This window comes from Pteropus alecto, unplaced genomic scaffold (genome assembly GCF_000325575.1).
Source record: "Pteropus alecto unplaced genomic scaffold, ASM32557v1 scaffold22, whole genome shotgun sequence".
Classification (NCBI taxonomy): domain Eukaryota; kingdom Metazoa; phylum Chordata; class Mammalia; order Chiroptera; family Pteropodidae; genus Pteropus; species Pteropus alecto.
In genome coordinates, this window is record NW_006434839.1 from 5,151,469 (window position 1) to 5,176,688 (window position 25,220).

The 25,220-nt window shown below is 35.0% G+C and overlaps 1 protein-coding gene across 1 annotated transcript in view; it reads right to left on the bottom strand.

Annotated features, from left to right (window-relative positions):
• The window catches only part of NUP205 (nucleoporin 205), a 67,428-nt gene that overhangs the window by 7,131 nt on the left and 35,077 nt on the right, over positions 1 to 25,220 (bottom strand). Inside the window, 19 exon segments of the mRNA XM_006910494.3 lie at positions 1,993 to 2,119; positions 2,301 to 2,429; positions 3,915 to 3,991; positions 5,743 to 5,869; positions 6,990 to 7,128; positions 8,537 to 8,658; positions 9,554 to 9,745; positions 10,608 to 10,756; positions 13,105 to 13,203; positions 13,292 to 13,559; positions 14,073 to 14,264; positions 15,031 to 15,111; positions 15,631 to 15,788; positions 16,141 to 16,212; positions 16,765 to 16,914; positions 18,883 to 18,997; positions 23,425 to 23,549; positions 23,880 to 24,044; positions 24,505 to 24,586. Of these exon segments, the coding sequence (XP_006910556.1) occupies positions 1,993 to 2,119; positions 2,301 to 2,429; positions 3,915 to 3,991; positions 5,743 to 5,869; positions 6,990 to 7,128; positions 8,537 to 8,658; positions 9,554 to 9,745; positions 10,608 to 10,756; positions 13,105 to 13,203; positions 13,292 to 13,559; positions 14,073 to 14,264; positions 15,031 to 15,111; positions 15,631 to 15,788; positions 16,141 to 16,212; positions 16,765 to 16,914; positions 18,883 to 18,997; positions 23,425 to 23,549; positions 23,880 to 24,044; positions 24,505 to 24,586 (2,569 nt within the window).

Consider the following 25,220-nt stretch of genomic DNA (forward strand, 5'->3'; position numbering starts at 1 on the left):
GAGCTCTCCATCAAACTATAGTTCTTACAGGGACTAATAAACAGATTCATATTCATTTACAAATTGCCAGACACAGAGGGGATAGATTAGGTTAAATGTCACTGATGGGTGACAGGCAAACCACTGTTTTGAATAAAAATATGTCTTTGAGCAGAATTCTCAATCATTCCATGTCCTTCCAAGTGAAGACAATCTCTTTTCATGTTTCCTGAGCCACCTAGACTAGAAAGATAGCTTTCCCCTCGTGCTGGCGAGGGCCTCAGGGATCAGCGCTCCCCTTTCCACGGTGGAATTTTTTATTTTAGTGATCTTCCTTCCTAGCAGCAGTCTTTTTGAATATAGGCAAAAGCAAGAACTATGGAGAACTAATCTGCTTAATATTAAATCAAAGAAACTATTGTATATGTCCAATCTCAATGATTTGATGAACACTTACCTTATAGAATATAACTATAAATCTTTATAGTTATTTCCTGTTTCTTTAAGTCATACTCTCACCTAAGCAAGACTATTCCAAATGAATCGTTGAATGAAAGGTATCTTTTACTACAGCTATCTATCAGCTATGAAGGACTTTTGCTTCCAAGTATGACAAACTAAAATCATACCAGACAAGGGCCCATTCCTCATCTCTCGCCCATGACAGAGAACTAAAAAGTCTCAACATAATATAAAAACAACTACCTGAAGGTACCAGAGAGTGAACGACAGCAAAGAGACATTGGTAGGGCTTGCAGGCTCACTAGGAGGGCAGACGAAACTTGTACATATGTACAAGTTAAGTTCCCACCTCCATGACCTTCAGCCCGGGGTGAAGCATAGCTGGTAGCAGCACATGCTCCACAGTGCAGAGGCGAGAGTGCCAATGGAAAAAGCAAGTCATCAGAGCCTAGGAAACCAAAAAAGAGACATTGGGAAGCTGGGAAACCATAACCACTGAAGAAAGTTGGGGAAATCTAGGAAGAGCTAGGGAAGGGATCTCCATAGCTTTCCACATCACTGACTACCCAGAACCACGCGTGCATGGAACACACTCAAAAGCACCTCAGGTAAAGGCAAAAGACCTGAACTGAGAGAGCACCTGCCACCCAAGGATCAGAGTTCACGGACCAAGTAGGGTTAAGATAACTGCCAGCTGAAACAAAAGAAATAACACTCATAGAGGAAAATAAAGCAACAGAATCCAGAAACTTCACGACTTCATACTGTCCAGTATGCAGTTAAAAATTACCCAACATACAAACAACTAAAATGGAAGATATTCTCAAGAGACAAGAAAGCCGATCAAGTCCAATCTCAGATGAACTAGATGTTGGAAACTAGTGAATGAGGGTTTTAAAGTAGCTGTCATGACTATCCTAATTGAGGGAAAATAAAATATGCTCATAATCAATAAAACCATAGAAAATTCGGCAGAGAAAAGAGAAATGAATGAAAGAACCAAACAGAAATTCTAGAACTGAAAAGTGCAATTTCTGAAGTAAAAATTCACTGGATATACTCAACAGCCAAATGGAGCTGATTGAGGAAAGAATAAGTGAACTTGAAGATAGGTTAACTGAAAATATTCAAGGAAAAGAACAGAGGAAAAGATTAAAAAATAGAAAAGAACAGAGTCTTAGAGACCTATTATATGGTATCCAACATTCTAATATATGTTTGGAGAGAATGGGGCCATCATATTTTCATATTTTTCACCCAGCTAGCTTACTCTCCAATCCTAGATCCTTTCTTTGGGGTCTCAAAATTATACTCTCCCCACATGGCTCTTCTAATTTGTCCTCAGAAAATCTTGAATTCCTCTATTCTCTCAAGCTCACCAGCCTATCCACAGGTCTGACAATAGTATCCCCTTCCTTCTTAAATTTGCTTGAAAATTTTCCCACTGTTACTCATCAAAGAAAAAAAACACATCTTACCAGAACCAATTCGAGCTTGTCATAATCATGGCAACTTAACTCCTCAAATACAGAAAGAAAGAACAAGGCTCACCTTGCCGGGGCCCATCTCTGTTAACGGTTTCTGACAGGCTTGGGGTGAAGAGACACACGGCATGCAGAAAGGTAGGGGAACTCTGTAACATGAGCGACTGGCAATATTCCATGACATTGGCACAAATCTACAGTGGAAGAAGAGAAGTAGCAAAAACATTACTCCCCACATGCTCTAATATGTAAATCCAGATTTGAAAAACAAAGTTATAAATCAAATTGTAAAATTACTCACATCTGTTATTTTTATCAAGTATTCCTCAAAACAAAAAGCTTCAAGAATAGGTACACAGTTCTCACTCTTCTTACCTGTTGCATAGCCAGTTCAATCTCGTCTTTCTTGCTCACTCTATCTCCTTCCACATTATCATCTTGAAATTTAAACTGACGGAGTCTGTCCGAGCCACCAAAGCGACTTAGTAGTCCTAAGCACTGGCGCTATGAAAGAAAAAGATGTGTTCACATCTGGTTGGAGATGTTTAAAATTAGTGACCTCTCTTTCTTGAGATATAAAAAAAAAAACTCAGTGGAGAGTGGAATCACTCTCTAAAAAGCACCTGATTTCTTACTTCCAAATGAGTCAACTAAAGTTAGCCCTATTAATATTAACCGTTTTGCAAATGTTATTTGCTTGGCAGTCAACTCTTTGAAAGAATACCAATTTCTTACAGCAGTTAATCCCCACTATAATCTAAGTGTCTGCTAAGGAATTTTCTGTATCATACTAAATAATTCCTTGGTAGATATCCATTAAATAAATACAAGTTGATAAACAATAACAAGCAAAATGAGATGGCAAATAGAAGATGATTTGTAATAGGCACGTCCATGATCATTTTGTCTACTGAGGCTCAAATACAAAGGCCATTACTTCTGTGGCCACTTTTGGGGACTTCATAAAGAGGTTGGGAACACACAGGTAGCCTTGGCAGTTAAAATGCAACTGTCACCTGCCTGAAATGTTGGTACTTTTCACCTGAGAACACAATTTTTCCTAAGGTTCTTGGAAAGAATGAGCTTTTTTGAAATTGGCATCAAAAATATCCTCTTCTCCCTACTAATGAAAAAAGTTAAAGAATGAAAATAAAAACAAAACCCCAGAGCATTTGGGTTTTATTGGTTAGAGCACAACCTTTTCTGGTGCACTGTGTGACAGTGAGTCAAAACGTACTGTATGTATACACTTGGGGACCAGTGATACCAGTTACGTTATAGTTTTAACATTTGTACATAAAAATGCTAATGGCAGAATTTTTCTTTTGGAAACTTGTATTGGTTAAGAAAATCACTGTATCGAAAATAATAGAATATAAATTCTAGTATATGAATATAATTACTCTGCAACCAATAAAAAGTGAAGATGTTCAATCAAGGCAGTCCAAGAGGCTCCTAGAAAGACTGATAAAATATCTAATATGTTGACTATATTGAAAAGATTGCACAATGGAAAAGAGTTGGGGAATAAATGAGAAATAAGTACATAAAAACCAAGCAAATTTAAAAAAAAAAGATTATTTACTCTAAAGAAAACATAACATTACACAGAAAAGTCACATATCGTCCATGGCTTAATATAAATGACATTTACAGAGTAATAATACTGTAACACTAAACATTGATCTAATCAAAATTATAATTATGTTGCATTTCGGGGGATGTTATGAGATATGTACATATTTTTTGGTGGAAGAAAATGAGTAAGAGATCATCCTCCTCAATGGAAGTCAATAGATGGTTCCTCAATTTGGAAAATCAAGTAGTAGCAATATAAGCATACTATTTAGAGGTAACAAAGAATCAATTAAAACCACTGAAAAGGTTTTGTCCAAATCCAGGGAGCAGATCGGGGAGGATGGGTGAGGGGATTTTTGTATTTTGTTAAAAGTCTTACAATTGCTCTTTAAAGAAATACGAATCAGTTACCTGGAACCTTCCAATATGTCCCTGTAGCTCCATTAGAGATCCTTCATTTACATCCACATCAAGTTCACTTAATATACCTACAAAATTTGTAGTTTTATAATCAATAAACACATTAAAAAACTAGGAAGAGCAGTTCTAGTATGTTCACATATATTCTTTATGTGACTGAGCAGATTCTGCCATGAAGAACTTTTGAGAAATATGGCTTTACACAGAGTATACGTACACTACCTCAAGTTCATTCATATGCAATCTAAATCTAGATTCAATTTGTGATTTTAAAAGGCGCTTTTTAAAACTTTTGAGAAAAATCTTTTTATCTCTGGCCATAAAAGTAAAAAAATTCTAAACTTAGCAGTAAATTACTTTCTCATGAAAAAATTTAGAATATAAAACTAAAATAAAATGCATTTTTTTCTTTAACGTCTTCGAGATATTGTATCATTTGATATTTTTCTTTTTCCTTCAGCAAAGTACAGTTTGCACATGTAGAAACAAGTTTGCATTCAGCTTCACAGTTTGGATTCCTAAATCGAGCTGATTAATCTTTTATGGAACCATGAACTCTACAGGGGTGGTACAGCTAGCAGGTAAGTGCACAAGCTCAGAAGCCACACTGCCTGGGAAACCCTACATTACCAGTGTTAGCTGTGTTACTTTGGACAAGTTAACTTCTCTGTGCCTCAGTTTCCTCACTGTAAAATGTGGATAATAATAGCTCCATATCTTATGATAGTTGTGAGGATTAAATAAATTAACTGCTGTTTAAAACAATACTTGGCACCTAATTACTTAATAAATATGAGCTATTATCATTAATATTACAAGTTCTGAGGAAAAGAAAATCACAACTGGCCATGCTATCATTTAAAAATAACAACCTTTAGCCGTTCACAAACATTAGAGAATTCAGGGACTATAATATACTTTTTCTTGGTTGAGGGGATCTCAGTACAAATTAAAATTACCAAGAGATAAATCAAAAGAAACCATAAAAGGAAAAAAAAAAAAAGAATTGGTGTTTTTCAGTGAATTCATGTAAATATACAAGTAAAACTAAAGAGCTATTATGGTATTATGGTTTCAGGACTGAATATAAATGTTATAAAACCTGACAAAGTAAAAATAATATAAGCAAACATAATCTGAGGGGGAAGAGGAAATGTAAAAGAACTCATCATTTCATCTTTCACATCAGGAGTTAACTGTCTAAAATTTATATGTAATAAAAAAATTAAAATTTGAAAAATAACTAAAATATCTTAATTTTTCACACTCTTTTTCTTTTCTTAATCATAATGATTTTTAAGAACTAATATCTCTTGTATTGTTATGAAGAAACATTTGTGTGAAACTCAACAATGTCTTCTGTTTTTCTTCGATTAGTTTTGTCTGTTAAGTTGTGTAAAATTAAAGTCATTTTCTAAAACTTCATCTAAAAGGTAATCTCAGTCATATAAATTACCTCTGTATGTCTCTGTTTCTCTTTCTCTCTTATGTACATATGAGCATTGTTCAGACACAAACTGAAAAGTTATCTACCAAATGTTAATTTTTGATAATTAACATTAGGTAGTGGGATTTTGAGTGTTAATTAACATTAGGTAGTGGGATTTTGAGTGTTAATTACTTTCTTGAACTCTTTGAATTTTTTATATGAGCATATATCATATTTATAAACTTAGTACTTTAAAAAAGGTAGTGAACTCTTAGTGCCAATTTCAAAAAAGTCGTATGTAGCTGCAAAGTAATAAAATTATCATTCTATTAAGAGTATGTGTCAGTCCGTAAAGATTTCTTAAAAGTCCATTCAACATAATCAACTCACCAGGAAGTGCTGCTTTACTTATAATTCCTGTGAGCAGAGCCAACTCCAGCAAAGACCCAGCACTAACATCCTGGCAGCGCAGGATTGCTTGTATGGTATCAGAATGCGAAATGAGAAACTGCAACACCTAAGCCGAGAAAAAGGAGGAAAAATGGAAGAAGATGTCTCCTCAACTTGATTACAAACGCCTTCGCAAAGACTATGGCAAAACAAGCCAAACATCTGAATCATTCAGGAACTGTGTCCCTTTTTATTTTTTTAAACAGATTCCTGGCCTTAGCCCATAATCATTGGACATGGAACTCAGTAATCGGTATTTTTCAAAGAAGCTCCCTAGGGGATTCTGTTATAGTCAGTAAAAGACTGGTATTAGAGGACCAACTTCTGCTAAAAAAAAAAACCCTTAATCTTAATAAAGTAGAAGACAAGGACAGTCACTGAGTTTTAAAGAACTGACTCAAAGGTCACATGTGAAAGGGGTAGAATGTCACCTAGACTAATGCAGCATAATATAAGGTGCCACATTAGAAACAGCAGCATTCTGTCTTGGCAAGATAAGCCCGAACTGATGGCAGGGAAAGCAGACAGAATTACCATAAGTTATTAGGACACAGCTCCTAAGGGTATCACAATAATAGAGCAATACAATAAAAAACTGCAGATTCATAATAAGCCTAATTAATCAGTGAAAGGCTAAATTATATATTGCATTCTTAAAGAAACAGAGATATGTATATTTTTTGAAAGTTTCACTGAAAAGTGATGAAAATAAAACTAATTTCTGGTGCTCCGAAAAATATTTTTATTAGTTAGAAAATTCATTTATTTGAACTACTCCATTCTTTACATATCGCAACTAAATGTGGCGTATCATCCAACTTTTGCATTTTCTGCAAGGCCTAACATAGTGTATAGCCTCCTCTCAATAAATACCCCTGGTTAAATTAAATTTAGAAGCCTGCTTATTCCTATCATAACAACTGCTTCCTTTTATAGAAGAACAAATTTAGAACTCTTGCTTTCCATCTTACTTACTAATTAGCTGCAGTGTTTCATCCAAACAAGACTACAAAAACAGGCCAATGAAGTTCAGAGCGAAGTTCAAGGGGGCCTGTTTTCGATACCCAGGTGTGCCACCAACAGTATAATTAAGGTAAATTCACTTATGCTTTCTATGCCAAGGGTTTCTGCACTTGTAAAATGAGGATTTGGCACTAGACAATTTCTACATTAAGGGCTCCTCTTACCTGCCCTGCTGCCTGCAAGTGTTGGGCCATACTAGACGTGAGGATGACCTGGCACAAGCGGAGAGCCGGAAGGAGAATCTGGCGGTACCGGTCCACCGGAGTAGGGATGAACACTGGGGGGTCTCTCATGCCAAACACGCTTCATTCATTTCCACCAAACGAGGAGAGAGCAATAGTCCCAGGGTTAAGGTTAACACTCTAATGTCCCTGACCATCTCCATGCAAACCACCACAGGGGGCTGATTAAGATGTGAAGCTACAAGTGACTACTCTGCATCCCGTATCGACGGTATAAATGGACTTATTTGTTTGAAAAATCTCAATAAAGAAAATCTGCATAATTTAAAAAGACAATGTTTGAAATGTCCTAAATGTATTTATTCTACTCTAAATTTTCCCTTGGGCTTTAGAGACTATGAGTAAGAAATAGATAAAAACAAGGTTTTCTCCAAATTTCCCTCTCCTATACCCAAAGCCAAAATTGAATCCACGTTATAATATTATATATATAAAAAAAAACAAGATTTAAAAAAGTTAAAATGAGGTTGTAAAATCAATTGACTTTTAAAAGGTTAGGTCTCGGAACATTGTATTAATAAAATATTATTTATTGCAAGTTTATATTTAAACTTTTAAATAAAAGAAAATGGTTGCCTGTTGAAGGGAATGAAGTAGAATACAAAAATAACAGGAAATTAATAAGAGAAAGATTTTACAGACAGTGACAACAATATGCCATGAACTGAGGAATGTAACTAACTCAATCCTCTTCACCTAAGGTGAAAATCATAACTCTGATGCTTAAAACTTAAGAAAGCAATATAAAAAAATTTTTTTTTCTGGAGGTAAAATAGCTCTCTTTACAGTTAAGTCTAAAAAACTCAAATACTCAATTTGGCAATGGATCTTTTGAAGAAAATTACTAAAACTGACCAAAGTGTTATTTATTGTTAGGAGGGCAGGCTTTTTGTCTAATAATGTTGCAGCCATGTAGACAAAAACAAGGAAAAAGAAAACCCATATTAACCCATATGAGAAATCTGCTAAAAAGCTTGAAACTTAATTTGACTTAAAGTTTTCAAGTTAACAAGCAGCTGGTAAAATGTTAAAATGAGAAAAATATAAAATACTATTCCAGTCATAGGAATAGGAAATCCATAACAAATTATAATTTCACCACGATCCTTTAAAGACCACTATAACTGAAAACTTGTATTTCTATTGAACAATACAGTCAGGAACAAAAACATGCACTAACAAAATAATCTTCCATTTCCCTCTTACATTACTGCTCTAAAATGTAAAGCTTCTAGGTCCCTACTCACTTTTACCCTTATTAGCAGCTCCCATTTATTAGTAAGTGGCAGGGATGTATCACGGAAACAAAAAAAAAGAAAAAGAAAAAGGAAAAGAAAAAAGCCCTCATCAAGATGAAAGAATACTGCTGAAACAGAATTATAGTCCAGTGCCGAAATTGTTTGGAATTTCTTTTTTCCTCAATAATCCTTTACTGGGAACTTAACAAAACAATCTGCATGGACACTTACCCCTGCGGGTCCACTTCTGGGCGCATGTCATAGACTTGGCATTGTGCCAGTCTCACGATCACCCCAGATCTCAGCAGCTCTAAGGCACCCTGCTGTATCTTAGCTACTCTCGTGAGAAATGCCTAAGAAATAAAGCAAGAAAAATCATCAGTAAAGAAATCATATCCAAGGACCTTAGATAAAAATGAGACTCTCATGGCACATTTTTGATCTTCAACCATCACTGAGGAGAAATGCTGAGCTAGCTATAAAGGGGCACATTATACCACCTTTCTTACGGATTTTTTGAGGATTAAATGACATAGCACATCCGAAGTGCCACATACAGTACCTTGCACAAATTAAGCATTCAACTAAACTGTAGTTCCTGTTATCATCATGTGGGCTTATGGAGGGCAGGGAAGATCATCTGTTTTGCTCATAGCTGTATCTCTAGTACCTAGTGCCACACCTGGCATATAATACACATTTAATAAATATTTGTTAAATGAATGGAAAAAAGAGTTAATGAACAATCTAAGACTTTAGCACTTCTATTATTGTGACACTATGATATTTTTAACCAGAAGGCAACAGAGAAATTAAAATAGATTTGGAGAAAAGAAAATGATGAGTTATAGACTACTGAAAATCCCATGTTTAAAACAGAACAAGCACATCTACATCGGAATGTTCAATAGGCACCTAATAGTCAGAATTCTGTTGTGGAAGGACAACTTTGCTCCCTGCTTTCCTCATAGAGCACTGAGTGTCATGTCATTCGTCACTATCATCACTCTGAGTAAGTTGCAGACCTATTATTCAACTAACTCTCTCTGGATCATTTCAATTCAAATTTAGCCTGCTTAGAAGATACATTTCTAGTACATGTCCTCAAATATGAAACTCCTTAGAATGATTACAGCTTACATGACAGAAGTATTCAAAATGTAGGCCATGTTAACGTTCTTTAATATATCTTTAGCCCCAAGAAAAAATGAGCGGTTGATCCAACTTCAAGTGAACATAAAGCCTCACCATTTTGGATTCATAGGTATAAAGGGCTTTTAAAAGCGGAGGTTGTGGGGTGAGTAAGCTCTGCAACGTAAGGTCATCTTCTACCAAGCTGTCCACAAGCACCTTCAAATAGCCACTGTTGGAGAGGTACAGAAGCCACTGCTGCTGCCTGTCTACAGAGACGATCCGATCAAGCAGAGCCAGCGCCAGCATCTGGAGGAAGATAAATCAAAGTCCAAAACACGAGATGGCTCCCAAAATCAACGACAGAGACTGCTTTCATCTGGAAATATTCAGAACTTTTCTCATAAGGAGAATGGGTGCTTGCAACAAAACTTTCTTCCATTTTTTTTGTGTGTAAAATTGAAATGTTATGTACCTAGAATCTTGATTTATTTATTAATAAAAGGAAAACTTGGGGGGTAAAGTTATATATCTGAAACAAAACAATACATTAAAATAATAGTATTAAATATATTTTAGCAGAATCTAAACATTAAGTTTTGGAAGAAAGAGATTTTTAAAAATAGTTTTTTCTCTAATTGTAAAATCTTACATGATTATAGAAAATATATAAAAGTTATATAGAAAATACATAGTCTGATAAACAATTAATCCATTTTGGTCTATCTCCTTCTACTCTTTTTTCTATGCCTAAAAACAAACTTTTTTAAAAACATAATTGAGAAGTTACTGCAGTTTATATTTTACCCTATTTCTTAAAATCCATTTCCAACAGTTTTCAAAAACATGATTCAAATGCTATATAATTTTCCACTAGCAAGAAGTTCTCTGCAGCGTCTCTGTTGTTTCTACCAGTGGCAGACCAACCTCAAAATCAGCAAAAAGATTATTCTGAGGGAAAATTCTGAACTAACGGAGAATCTGAACAGAATTAAACAAAATATATAAATAAACAAAATCGAGAGTCCAAATTATAGCAAATAGGCAAATTCACTAAAATATACTGCAGAAAATAATTCTCGATATATAACATATCGAAAAGTTAATTCGGTTTAGACCTAAATAAGTCAAAATACTTATTCGATTACAGTACTAAACAGGGGCTACTTACCCTTCCGATCTCATGGCCGTCACAAGCGTCCCGACAAACCACCTCCATGAGGGCGGCACCATAGCTCTCGATGATGGCTACGTTTTCTCGCTGCAATTTACTAAACACGTCTTCAGGAGCTGTCAATCTTTCCCACATGGTTTTCTTGGCTAAAAGAGTTACAACAGAAAAAATTTAAAACACTCCAACAAAAAGCAGATTGGTAACTGAGTAATTAATTAAACCTCATACAGAACAACAACAAAATCTTCACAATGCAGCATGTACACAAAAGCCCACCAGCCACAAGTCCCCAGCAGGTAAACTTTAAGACACAATGCGTATATCCCATGCACATACACTAATAACAGTGGTACTAGGAAAAGGATAAACTATTCTTTAAAAAATCAAATGAATTATGAAACTCCAGGAGAACCAATATTCTGTATTTATTCTGCTAAGCAACCTGTGTTTACCTTTTACTGAGATCTATGAGAATTTCACTCAAAAAGATCAGGTACAAAGTAGACAAAGACCTGCTGCCCAAAAAATCAGATATTTTTATTCTTTTATATTTTTAATTGAAATGTTTATTAAAAAGAAAAAGTATATCCATTATGAAAGTAATTTAAATGTACAATTATGAAGATGTGATCATATATTTCACATAAGATTCGTGTAAACCTTTTAGAAAAGTTTCAGAAATACATTATATAAAGCAATAACCTGCATTTGAAACTAATCTTATGAGTTCTTTTCCAACTATTGCATAGTAGTAGTTTTTAAATTGGGGAAAGTTTCTCAAAATAAGCTGATCAGAATGGAGAGTAAAAACAAGGTAAGCTTACTCATAAAAAATAAAAGTAACCCACATTGTGGTCTATAGTTTACTTTTTTATAGCAGCTTTTTGCAGTTTTTGCAGCAGGCAAACCTTCAGAGTTTTAATAAACAGAAGGTAAGTACAGAGTTTGGCACAAAAACAAATGCTCAGTAAATACTTATTAAACTTAGTATTTCTAATTTGAAACTTAAAAACACTATTACCTAGAGGAGAAAGTAATATGCTGCTTAAAATAAGTCAAAATAAGCAGTGATTATGACTAAGAAAAAACTAAAGGAGGAAATTACTCTAAAATTAGAGCATTTTGGAATTTAAAAAAAGGAGAATTTTCTTTTATGGTCACACTGCTTTACCACATCTTGATAATGACTTACAAAAAGCATGACGTACAGCTCCACCTAGTGCTTAAGTGGTGATTTTTCCAACTTGGATGTTAAAATGATAATTTTAGGCAACTACAGAATGTTAAAAATTTTAGACAAGAGGAAAATGGAGGAGTTATGTTGTGGGGGAAAGAGAAGTGGGATCCCCATTACTATCTTTCTTTAGAAAGCTCCTATTCATTTAAAAAGCTTCTCTAAACTAGTCTTTTATTTTTAATGACCTTAAAAACATTTTTTGTACATTATTTAAGTGGGTAGGACATTTCTATAAATACATCATTTGGCTATTATTACCTTCTAAGGAAGATATTGTGTAAAAATATATAGCCATAAAAAATAGTATGAGATAATCTGGGTCTTACAGAATGGTTTTTAAGAATCTATGTACAAAATAACAAACGCTCATAAGGGTTCTCAGAAGGGGACAAGGAGTCCATTACAGAAGGCACTTATGACAAGTTCTCAAATAACAGAATAACTCTGGCTTAGAGCATGATATATGTTTGTCTGTTAAACAGTTAAAAACATTTTTCATATCTGGAGACCAAAGAATCCGGCTTATTATTCTCAATTAAAAATGCTAACTACATTTTAGAAAGCAGTACATATCAATATTTTAAATATGTGTATCTTCTGACCAAGTTCTACTTCTTAGAATTTGTCCAAGAGCAACCTCACATTAGAACAAAAAGACATATGCATGCTATTGACGAGAGTTTAAACTGGTAGAGGGCCATTCGATAGAATCTATTAAAAGAAAAATGAGCACACTTTTTCACATGAAAATTCTACCATGAAGTATCCTTCCTGAAAAATACATAGGCATATAAAAAATATTTGATGCAGCTTTTTTTGTGATAGTGAAATTAGAAAGAATTTAAGTGCCTATGAATCAGGCAAATGGTAAAATAAATGTTACTTCCATATTATGGAATAACATAGCCATTTTAACAGATGCAACGAGATACGTACTGTGATATACTGCAAGGGAAAAAAGATGGTGTACGCACTATACCCAGCTTATATTCAGTGGGGTCACGGGTGAGACAGGGAGCAACCAAAATATATAATCTAAAGCAGTATTTGAGGGTTTTTTTTGACAGTACTTATGCCATCTTCATAATTTTAGAAAACTAAACATTCTTCCTTGACTTTAAACACCTAACTGATTCTATACTCACTGGTTATAGCTTTGCTTAGCTAAAAGATGAAAAAGTGATTTTTTTTTTTTTTTTTAATTTAAAGTTACCAATCCCTAAAACCAGAAAAGATTAGAAACCTATCTAATTCTACCTGCTTCTAAGGTGTCCGGTTCATCTGGTCTCTGGGCGATCTGTAAATAATAAAGCAGAGAGCCATACAGGTGTGTCCTCACTCGCTGGAATCCGCCACCTAGGTAGACAGAGTAAGACCCTTTTTTCAAATTAAAGTTAAAACAAATACAAAAGCTATAATTGATAGGAAATTTAGATTAAAACACCTGTCTTCAAAATGAAGTCTAACAGTTTCTTCAATATGATGTGAAGTGAAGAATCTCCAATAGAAGCAAAACCCACCACTGGGTTCTCTGCTGGAGGAGGTGAGGTGAAACAACCATCGAGCGTAAAAGCGTAATGGGCCTCTCCAGGCCTCAAGGCTAATGGATGCTTCTGTTCTGTGCGAACGGCCTGGCTCAAGTGAGCAGTCAGGGTGAACACAGCACCTGCTACCACCGGCATTAACTCGTGTGCTGCTTCATCATCCAGGATCTTGAAGCAAAAAGATAAAGCAAAGTGAGGACCCTGCTTTCAGCTATAGTTATCAACACATTGTGTATGCGTTTAGCTTTTCAACTACCATAAGAATAGAACTGTACTGTTCAAAGAAAATAAAAGCTAATATATAGAAATTCAAATAGGATGCTGGGTAACACGGGTTCTTAACCAGAGGAATTCCTACCGGAATTCCCTAGAGGTTCTTAATGGAAATTCACATAAATGGCCTCACCATTAGACTGTCTCATTCACTAGATCTGGGATGATATCTGTCCCTGTGTATTTTTAAAAAGCTCCCTAGGTAATTCTCTGGTTGAGAGCCACACTCTGGTTGAGAGCCACTACTATACTTTTCTTTCTCAAGAAAAGTCTTAGCACTGGCACTGCAGAAGTCTTATTTACTCCTAATCTAAAATAGAAAAAAAAAAAAAAAAAAGGTTGGCAAGCTATATGTTCACCTGGTAATTAAATATTCAGCAGTATAAAGTAATTTAGGAAGTATGTCACCTTATCATGCACATCTTGTAAAATATCACGAATAATCAGTTGTCGGTCCTCTGCCTGAATGAGGTCCTGGGGACAAGCTGTCAGTATAATTTCTACCAGCTGCCGCCATGACTCCAGCGCGTGCCGTTTTGCATGAAGACACTGCAACAATTTGTTTCTTCCTACCACATACTGAAGTATAGTGCTGATTTCCTGAAGCCAGAGAAATTGGATTGCAAGGTTAACACAGAGGCAAATAAATAATGTCTTTTACTAACAGGTCCCTGTTTTGAACAATGTCAGTTAATCTGAAAACAATTATAGTATATTTTGGAAATCTTCCACATGCATGCCAGTCAGCTGATAACTTGTCATGTTATGCAGCTGGTTAGTGCTATGAAAAATATATACAGCTCTATGTGTGCGTGTGTGTTTGTGTGTAAGGCAGGGAGCGGAGGTGGTGTGGGTGGAAATGAGCTTTTTAACCCTATCTTCTTTCTCCTTGCAACTGTCTACTTATACTTACTCTGGAGCACTACAGTTGCCTAAAACCCAAGTTCAATGGCATGTTTCCCTGATGTGTCTTTTAATTCTTTGCCTTTTGCTTTAGCTTAGCCTGCTGTGTTTCCATGTATGTGGTTCTTTCCACCGACCTCTTAACTCCCACCTTGTGATGACAATTGACTCTCTCCTCTCTCACTGAAAGGGAGCAAGTGAAGTCTAATACACATAAGCAGGCAGAAAATCCTTAACCAGCCTCAAAGAAAATATCTTATTTATTCTGGCATCCAGACATTAGCTTCAGTTCAGTTTATAAAAGTTATAAAGCCAAAAGTGAAAGATTCCATTAAAGTTTAATTTTTAAGTAGTTTACTAATTAATGAACTACAAGTCAATTTATTGTTTTATCTTCTAACTGGCAATTTAAGTAGTTTAAGTAATTTAAAGGTTAATACTAACGTATGCGCAAGAGGCTCACCTCCATCAGTAGAGGTCTCTGTCCTATGGCTGCCATACCCTGAAGGGCATTAACTTCGGCTACAAGAACCCTATGAAGAAGCTATACAGGTGGGAAAAGAGAGAAAAATAAGACCATTTCAGACACTAGTACAACAGTAACCACTAGCAATTACTATAAACTGTCCTAGAGAGAAAAGTTTTGGATACTTTTAAATATAACCTAACAGTGGCACTGTCCAGTTTCTAGTCAAAAATATTCAGTACCCCTCACATTTCAGAGAGTGGAACTAAAGAATTTCTGTGGCAGGTAAGTTAGTGCAAACACCCTGGATATCTTCTTTCTACTGAGGCCATTAAACTGGTAAAGTTAAATAGTTAAAACCACTCCGTACTTTTAGTTGGGCAGCATGATTACTAAGAGAAAGGTGATGGGGGACCTTTCAAACAGGCAAAGTTAGTGTAGACTATTTGTTTTTATTTCTCAGCTGTTTCAAAATTAAAAACCACAGTCTAACAAACCAAATATGTCTATCAGAAAAACAACAACTGAATGGTTATATTTCTGTCGACTCAAAGTCTGAGCCACTTAATACTGTACACACTTTAAAGCAATCCTCACCTTGACATTGCAGACTGTCTGTCCCCGTAAATTCTTATGTTCACAGTTAGCAATAACTTGTTCAATCTGAGTCCGATCAAAGAAATCCAACTGCAAAGGCTCGGGTATCTCCTGACTAAAGTCAATTGAGTCAAGAATACTCAGAATTTTTCGACGCACTAGAAAAAATAAAAAATAGTTCAGTTTTGCTTGGGACACTGAGAAGAGCAAACCATTGTACTCAGCTCACTCTCAAAAAGATAGTGAGTGCTATCTTAGGAAAGGGTGTCTATAAACAACACTATACTGAAATCTAAATTTGATTTTATTTCTAATACAGCCATTTGCTAAACTATTTTCCCATCTTACAATCCTAGTTTTAAAAAGGTTTTTTTGGATGACAAATAATCCTTTACATAGCCTTTCTATACCTGTTAAGAATTTGCAAGTACAGGCACGATAACTATCTCTTGAAATTTTAAGCAATTTAATATGTAGCTATAAATTTACCACAAATTCAAAGGGCTTTACCTTTTGTGGCAGTGTCAAAGTGAAGGAATCCAGAGACAGACCTATTTTCATCTTCTACTCCTCCTTCACCATCTGTTGAGGCATCAATAATAACAGACCAGAAAAAGAACAACATACTTGGAAAAAACACACTTAAAATATCTTATTTCTAGGTCACTGTTTCTAGGTCAAAGAGCCCTCTGCAAATAGATAATTAAAATGCAAAGGTGATAAAGACTTATCAACAACATTCATCTAATTCTTTCTGTCCCTGTAGGATCCACTTCAGGATTGTAAAGGGGATAATCAGAACTCCGAGAGGCAGGGCCCAATCATGTCAATGAGATAGTTAGAAAAGCTTATGCTTAATTTGCATGTATAATACATAATAAAATACCTTTGGTCGTGCTGGCTGTGACAAACTCCACTAAATATTTTTGTATACGAATATAGCAAAATGTGGAAGCTTCAAACAATAATGGGATGATTTAAAATTTTGGTGTTTTAAGGAAAAAAATTCTAAAGGTAGAAGGAACTTCTTTGGCCTGCAATCACATACTAAGCACAAGATTCAGCTTCGTGCTTGAATTCACCCAGATCCGTCAGCAGCACAATAAAACAAATGCCAACAATTCACATGTTCACCTGAGTATGGTTTCACTGGCATGTCATCCAACAAGAGGTGCAGGAGCCGCTGGGTATGTGACCGCTGACGATTCAGAGAGGTTACCCTTAGTTCTATCGAAGCAGTCTTCATCAGCCATGACATTTGGTTCAACATAGATATTTCATATTCTAGAAGTTAAATACATAAGTTAGTTTCCCAGAATAATAGCACAAGGTCAGAACAGACCTAAATTCTTTAACTCATCAGGTATCTTCCCATGGAACACAGTCAATAATTTATGAAACTTGGAAACATAATAATTTATCATTCTGTAAAACTAAAAAAGAAAAAGCAGACATCAAGGGAGAAAAAATAAGCTAATATGTATCTGTAAAAGATGAGCAAAATGAAAGGAAAAACAGGAGACGATCAAGTGTCCATTACCAGTATAATTTCATACAGATCGACAGAATTCTGGGTCCGTCATAGTTTAACATTAATACAGAACTTAAAACTTAAAATAAAAAACAACCCTCAAATATGTTAACTTATAGAAAAATTATGATTGTTTGTTTTATATTTCATAAATACATTTTTAAAAATTAAAATAAGTTTAAATTGCACAACTTCGTGACATCTCAGGATAATCTAGTACACTTGGTCAAACACAGAGTTAGGGTTGGGCTTCCCGCTGCGGCAGCCACTGGAGAGTAGAAGCCGTGGCTCTGCGCTGCCCCATGGCCCTGGGCCTCGACAAGGGCCATGAGGTGACCAAGAATGTGAGCAAGCCAAGGCACGGCCACCGCCACGGGCGCCTCGCCAAAGCACAGCAAGTTTGTGCGGGACATGATTTGAGGTGTGTGGCTTCGCCACACATGAGCAGAGAGCCATGGAGCTACTCAGGGTCTCCAAGGAAAAGTGGGCTCTTGAATTCATCAAGAAAAGGGAGGGGGCGCGTCCACACCAAGAGGAAGAGTAAGGAGCTGAGCAATGTCCTGGTGGCCGTGAGGGGAGCCGCTGCTGAGGACTGCGTCCCTCCCCACTCTGTGCATATTAAAACCTTTTCAGAAAAAAGAAATATATATATAATTGGGGCTGGGGAAAAAAATATATAGTTAGGATTGGGAATCATTTATACACATTTTTGAATCCAATATTATTTTAATGCCTGGCTTCGAAGTCCTCAATTATGACAGCATAAACATAAAATACACCAAATACTACTACCACTACTACTAATAATGGGTAATGCTAGATTTATTTTTTTAAAACACAGATACCATAATAGGCAAGATTAATTTTTCTACTTAGGTATAAAAGAGGATTTCTTAAAAAGCTTCTTAATATAAACAGATCTTAAGACTAAAAATAAGATATATTTATTATGAAAAGGAAGTTCTTTGCCATAAGATAATTCCCAAGGTTCTCTCATACCATCACTCTCAAAAGTAAATTAGAAGCTGATAATTACTAGTAGTGGAAATATATTACAAAATCAGTGAACCTAGATTTCCTAAAACATAAAGATGATATAAAGTAAACTTTAAAAAACTCCAAAGGCCACCATTGTCTGGATGTACTGTGAATTCGGAAAATTGTTAAAACCTGATCAAAAAGAAAATTATATAAAGTAGAATCCTATAAAACATTGGTAGCCTGGGATAACTGCTTGGTCATATCAATAAAGTAAGTTACAAATAGTTTCCACCATAATTAGTTTTATATATTTCATTTCAAGACTGCATTGTTTTCAATATATACACAAGGGAAAAAAAAAGAGATTTTTACAAAATAATTTTCCAGAAAATATTTTTTCATCCTTCAACACAATTTAAAATATTTACTTATTAGGAAAAAGATCAAATTCCATCTTTGATTGACCATTTTTAAATAATTTTGTGATAGCAGCTAAAACATCAGTCTTCTCTAGTACAAATTACAAAAGCAACCCAAAGTAACGAGCAAAGTAACAAAATGAGAACAGAATTCCACAAATATTTTAACTACTAGTTAAAATAAAAGCAACCCAAAGTAACAAGCAAAGTAACAAAATGAGAACAGAATTCCACAAATATTTTAACTACTAATCAAATGTTATATAAATAAAATCATTCAACATCAACTACAAATTTTTTGTAAGGAAAAAAAACTCCTACCTTTATTAGAAAAAGGTAAATGTTGCAATTGAGAAAATAAGAAATCCTGGCTGGTTCTCAAGTACCTCATAGTAGGGCCAGATGTATCGGAGCATGCACATAACTGATATATCACCTTAAGAATTAAAATAAGAAAATCCCCAAATCAATTTTTTTGTGTTACACATTTTAAGATAAAATGTGAATTTAGATCTACTAAGTGGAAACTAAGACCCATCAACAATTCAAGCAAAATGAACAAACACAAGTATAAAACTTAGAAGCTCAGAGTTATAAGCAGTCCTTAGCATTTATGAGAATACAACCGAGAGTGCTGAAGACATTATTATAGGATTCATCTTGAAATCGCCCTAAATATATTTATTAATATATACATACATACATGTAGTTAATTAACAAGTCTTAGTATTTTAATTATTATAACCAGGATTCAAACAATTGAAGAATTATAAAGACCTACAGATTCAACTAAATAATGAATATAAACTCTAAATAAAAATTTAATAAAATAGATTTCGGTATAAATGCTTTTACATCAAATATAAGAAAAAGTGAATAGTTATAATATATATATAAAGATCTCTATTAGATATATAAATATCATCAAGAGAGCCAAACAGATAAAATGGCAAAAAATGTTTTACATAGAAAAAATAAAAATGGCCCATAATCAAAAAATAAGTACAGTCCTTTCAATAATTAAAAAAAAAATTAAGTGAATAAGGCAAGCCTCTATGGTAAATCAGCAAAATGCTTAAATGTAAAAAGCAAATCCCAGTACTTGACAAAGTGGTAGTGAAAACTTTCATTCATATTTCATTTTATAAATATTTATTAAATGCTTTCCATGTAGCAGGTACTTTAGATTCATCTCTTATTGGCACCATTTAATACCCACTACAATTGTTATGATTACTTCTGAATTAAAATCTGAAGTCATCAAACTATTCATATCCTTTGACCCAACAACCTATCTTCATTATTGGTCGATTCCGTACTTGCAAAGTCATCTACATGCTAAAGTTTATTTGTAACTCCAAAATCAATATTTCCATGAATGGCACAGAGCAGCAAAAAATTTGAGTTGCCAAACTTGTCTGCTCTCAGCTAAGATTAAACAAGGCTGTGCTTTGCCTTCCTGTTTCAGTTCTCATGCTGTAAACAAGTGTCCTCTCCCAGTCTATTTAGTGCTCCATTTTTTGCATTTTGTTAGATATTTTATTGGTTAGATATTTTATTGGTTAAAATGACCCCTAAGCATAGTATTGAAGTGGTGTGTTGTGTTCCTAAGTGCAAGAAGGCTTCGATGTGCCCTACAGAGAGAAAATACAGGTATTGGATAAGTTTCATTTAGGCAAGAGTTTTAGTGCTGCTGACCATGAGTTTAATGTTAATGAATTAACGAAATATAGTAAATAAAGTGTCTTTAAACAAAAACACACGTAAAACAAAGTTATGCATTCATCAGGTGACAAAAATGTTGAGACCTGAGGATTGCAGGATTCTAACCCTGTTTTCCCAAGGAGCAATGGTTTAATATTCACCAAGTCAGTGTTCACTGTGAATTTATAACACAAAACAACAACTGACTGTAAATTTATGTCTAGAAACACATTTCTAAAAATATAAATCAACAAAAGGTAACTAAAGATGTTCACTAGAACACAGTAAAAAAAAAATTAGAAGCAACCAAAATGTAATTTACATTGTAGCTGCACAGAAAGGTTATAGAGGGGGGAAAAAAGGACACAAAACTGTATGTCTACTGAGTATAATCAACTAAATAATACACATACACACAAGGGAAAAGATAAGAAGGAACACTAGGTAAAATTTAAATAGTTCTGCTATAGATATATTTACTATATTTTGTCTTTTAAACAGCTTTGACATTGTTTTTGATAACTCTGTAAACAAATAAAAATAACTGATTTTTGTTTTGTTTTGAACTTCTTAAAACAAAACAAAAATCAGTTCTTTGTAGTAGATGGTCAGGTAAAAAGATACAGACACAGATGCTCCAAGATGTGGAGAGGTAATACTGTTAGAGGGAGGACAGAAAAAGTGAGTTCCCAAAGTACCAAGAGCCATTTAACAAGGGAGTTTCCACATCCCTCCTAGTTCCCAAGGTCACGTGGGGAAAACCTGCATCCTTACAGAGAAGAGAGCAAAGGCAAAGGCTGTCTCGACTTCTTCACCCAGAAAGCCTTGTATTGCTGGGTAATGAGGGTATCGATAAGGCCCAAATGATTCCCCTTTGCTACAATCAGACTTATTTAAACAAACAAGTTCTTTTTAGAGATTTGAATTTTCTTCTGAAGCAGAGTGAAACATAAATCTATACATGAAGGAAGCACCTTTCATTAAAAACAGAACAGTGCTCCTTCTGGCTCTGAGCAGCACCATGGCGGTTGGCAAGGACAAGCACCTGACTAAAGGTGGCAAAAAAGAAGCCAAGGAAGTGGTTGACCCATTTTCTAAGAAAGATTGGTATGATATGAAAGCACCAGCTATGTTCAATATTAGAAATATTGGGAAAACACGCGGACTCAAGGAACCAAAATTGCGTCTGATGGTCTCAAGGGTCGTGTTTTTGAAGTGAGCCTACCCGATCTGCAGAATGATGAAGATGTGTTTAAAAAAATTCAACTTAATTACTGAGTATGTTCAGGGTAAAACTACCTAATTTCCATGGCATGGCTCTTACCAATGACAAAATGTGCTCCAAGGTCAAAAAATGGCAGACAATGATCGAAGCACATGTAGATGTCAAGACTACAGACAGTAATATTTGCTTTGTTTATTGTGCATTGGTTTTACTAAAAAATGCAACTGTTAGATTCAGAAGACCTCTGAAGCTCAGCATCAACATGACTGCTAAATCCAGAAGATGAAAATTATGACCTGAGAAGTGCAGACAAATAACTTGAAAGAAGTGGTCAATAAACTAATTCCGGATACCATTGGAAAAGACATACATACAAAAGGCTTGCTAATCTATTTATCCGCTCCATGATGTCTTTGTTAGAAAAATCAAAATGCTAAAGAAGCCCAAGTTTGAATTGGGAAAACTCATGAAGGTTTGTGGTGAAGGGAGTTCTGGAAAAGCCACTGGGGATGAGACAGGTGCTCAAGCTGAACGAGCTGATGGAGATGAGCCCCCAGTCCAAGAATATGTTCAAAATTCAGACTTTTCATGGTGACAAATAAAATCTATTTGTGACATTTGGGGGAAAAAATAGAACAGTGCTTCTTGTTTAAACGCAGATTCTGACTCAGCAGGTCTGGAGCGGGGCCTGGGCTTCCATACTAACAAGCTCCCTAGTGGTGATGCTGACGATGCTGGACCATGTTGTGAGGAGTAAAGTAGCAGAGCATACGTGATAAAATGGCAGGCTGCTGGTATAGACGTGTTTTGTGTGGCCAGTACAGTGTTTTAAAAATCAGAGGATCTGGCAAACCAGGGCCTACATTCCAACATGGCAAAAACGAGCAGGGGCCGAGGAGCGGGACGTGGGTTCTCTAGTCTGTCAGATTCTCCTCTCCCGAATCTTTATGTCTTAAATCTGGCTTCAGTCTCTTACTTCACCTGCCTAACTCCTTCAGCTTAGATGATTAACCTTATCCATTGTTTCTACCTAAGTATGTCAAATTCTATAACACAATTCTAAGATTCTATAATTCTATAAAATATACATTGTTTGTTCTCCCATTAAGGAAGAATTAATTTTGATTCAAAGGAAGACCTAGCTGTAGTACTTACAGTGAAGGGCTGTTTGGACAGGCAGAAGACAGAAGAAAATAGTTAAAAATTACAAAAAGTAAAATAAAAATCTCCATGTCACCAGAAGTTAATGCTGCACTTCTTATGAAAATATGAATCAGGGTGCCACTTAAACTGAAAAATTAGTCCTATCTTACAAAGCCTAGTTCTTAATATATTTATGAAATGAGTAAGAAATAAATGTAAGAAAATACAAGTAAAACAAAAGTTCTCATTATAGCTTAAACTTTACACAAATTTGACTTTCTAGCCCCTCACATACAGCTACAGAGCTGCGTAATGTACGTGGTTATTAAAAAGTGCCTTCACTTACACGCTCACATCCTCGTTTAAGCCTAACAACGACCCACTTCACAGATTGAAGAACCCAGAGACGTGTCATCGCACACTCAAGATGGCTTAGCTAGTCAGGGGCAGAGAGGGGAACCAGAGGTCTCATGACTCAAATCCACAGCTCTCCCCACCAAAAGAAGCAACTTGAAACATAGCATCAACATTGGAAAGCTTCTACACTACCTGGTCAAAATCCATTCTCAAAATCCAATTTCTCTCATTTTTCAAGTGGCCAACCTATAGGATCTGTAGATGTTTAGGATTCTCGGGGTTTGTGTATTATGGGTTTTATCCATAAATGAAAGACTGGTCAAATCGCCAAATGAATTCATTTCAACTCAGTCTTACTGTCATACTTTCATGTCTGTGATGTAGTCAAGCAAGTTTCTTCTATTAAGTGCTACGCGGTACAGCCTTTAGTCTACCTGGTAACACAGCTCAGCGAGTTGAGGCGATTCTCTCACTGCCACCGGGCCTGTCCTCCCTTCCGTTCCTTTCTCCAAGATGTTTAAGATGGCGTGAAGGCACGTTCGAGGGCAGCCTAACACTCCTACACGAAACCAAAAGAAAATTCAACTTTTCTTTTTAAATATCTGCATTAAAACCCTGAAAATACCTTTATAAAAGTTAAGTCCCATAAACGTCTGCTCTACTGTAAATAGCCTTTCAAATATTGATACAGAAAATGGCTAAATTCTAATTTTCTAAGGCTTAGTTTGTCCAGACTTAGCTAAGCCCTAAAGATTGACTCATCACATCACCTTTCATACATTATTTCTTTCTTTCAGTGAATTATCTCATGATCCCCAAATTCAATAAATGACCATTTAGATACATAAACATAAAAAGAAATAAATGCCTATGTGTCTCATGGCCATACCTGGATCTTGTAGGTTTGTGGTACTGACAGGTTTCTTTAATTCAAAGCCTAACAGGTAGAGAGCAAGACTGGGTGGATTGCGTTCCAAAGAGGTGATGAGAAGATTCAAGATGTGGATTCTTGTTTCATGACGGATGCCAGCTAATTTCTTTTCAAGTTCTGATCCTTAATGTGGAAATCACGAAACAATAAAAAGTTAACGTTAAGTCAAATTTAGGAATTACGCTAAGTGAAATAAACCAGACAGGGGAAGATAAATACCATATAATTTCATTTATATGTGGAATTTAAAAAACCAAAAGAATAAATAAAATAAAATAAAATAGAAACAGACACATAGATAGAGAAAACAAGCTGATGGTTACCAAAGGGAAAAGGGATGATGGGATGGGAATTTAAAAAAAATGATAAAAAGAAAAAAATTTTTAAATATAAAACTTATATTCCAAACTTCCATGTTTTCTTTAGTTTCAGGAGACTAAAGTAGCTATTACATTGAGTTCGGACTTGTATTAGAGGTCTCCCAAAAGCCTCATACATTTATGCTAGCAAACTAAACAATTAATAGTTTTCTTTATATTAAGTACTTATATAAAGTAAAAAGATACATTAACCGAAGACATACCCTCTTCTAAACGTACAAATTCTTCTGTATCTTCACTATCCAAACACTCCACGAATCCAGCCATCAGCTTCTGACTTACACTCTGTGAAGATAAAAAAAAAAAAACAAACAAATTATAAAGTTTCTAAATATTAAAGAAACTATAATATATATTTATAAAGATTTGTCTATAAAGAAAAAAAGCAAATCTACTCCAAGTATTTAGGTTTTAGTTGCATTTTTAATTAACAGAAAACTCAGTTCCTTAAATTGCCATAAGTTAGGTCTCTATAAAAATGATTTAAAAAAAAAAGCATTTTTAAAGTTTATTGGTTTCAAAATTGGTTTCCTTCATTTTCTTTCCCAAAGAATCAAAGTAGTTCTTTTTTCAAATAACATTAAATTGCTATTTCATGACCTCTTCATTATATACTCAGTACTATGAGATCTTAACTAAAATATAAAATAAAATTCTCATCTTCTCTTTTTAGAAATGTATTACTACCAATTTTATATTTCTGGCTGAGAGATCAGATATGACTCAAACTCCATAAGAAATATAGCAGGATGTTAAAATTGGTAATAATTCATACTCGGATGAATGCCAGTGAACTGAAAAGCTTCATCTTCGACACCCCTTGATTATCACATAGTTTTCAAGAATCTCATCCAAAAACCAGATTAGATATCTATATTCTACTATAAATAGTGGTTCTCAACATGGGTGGTATTGCCAC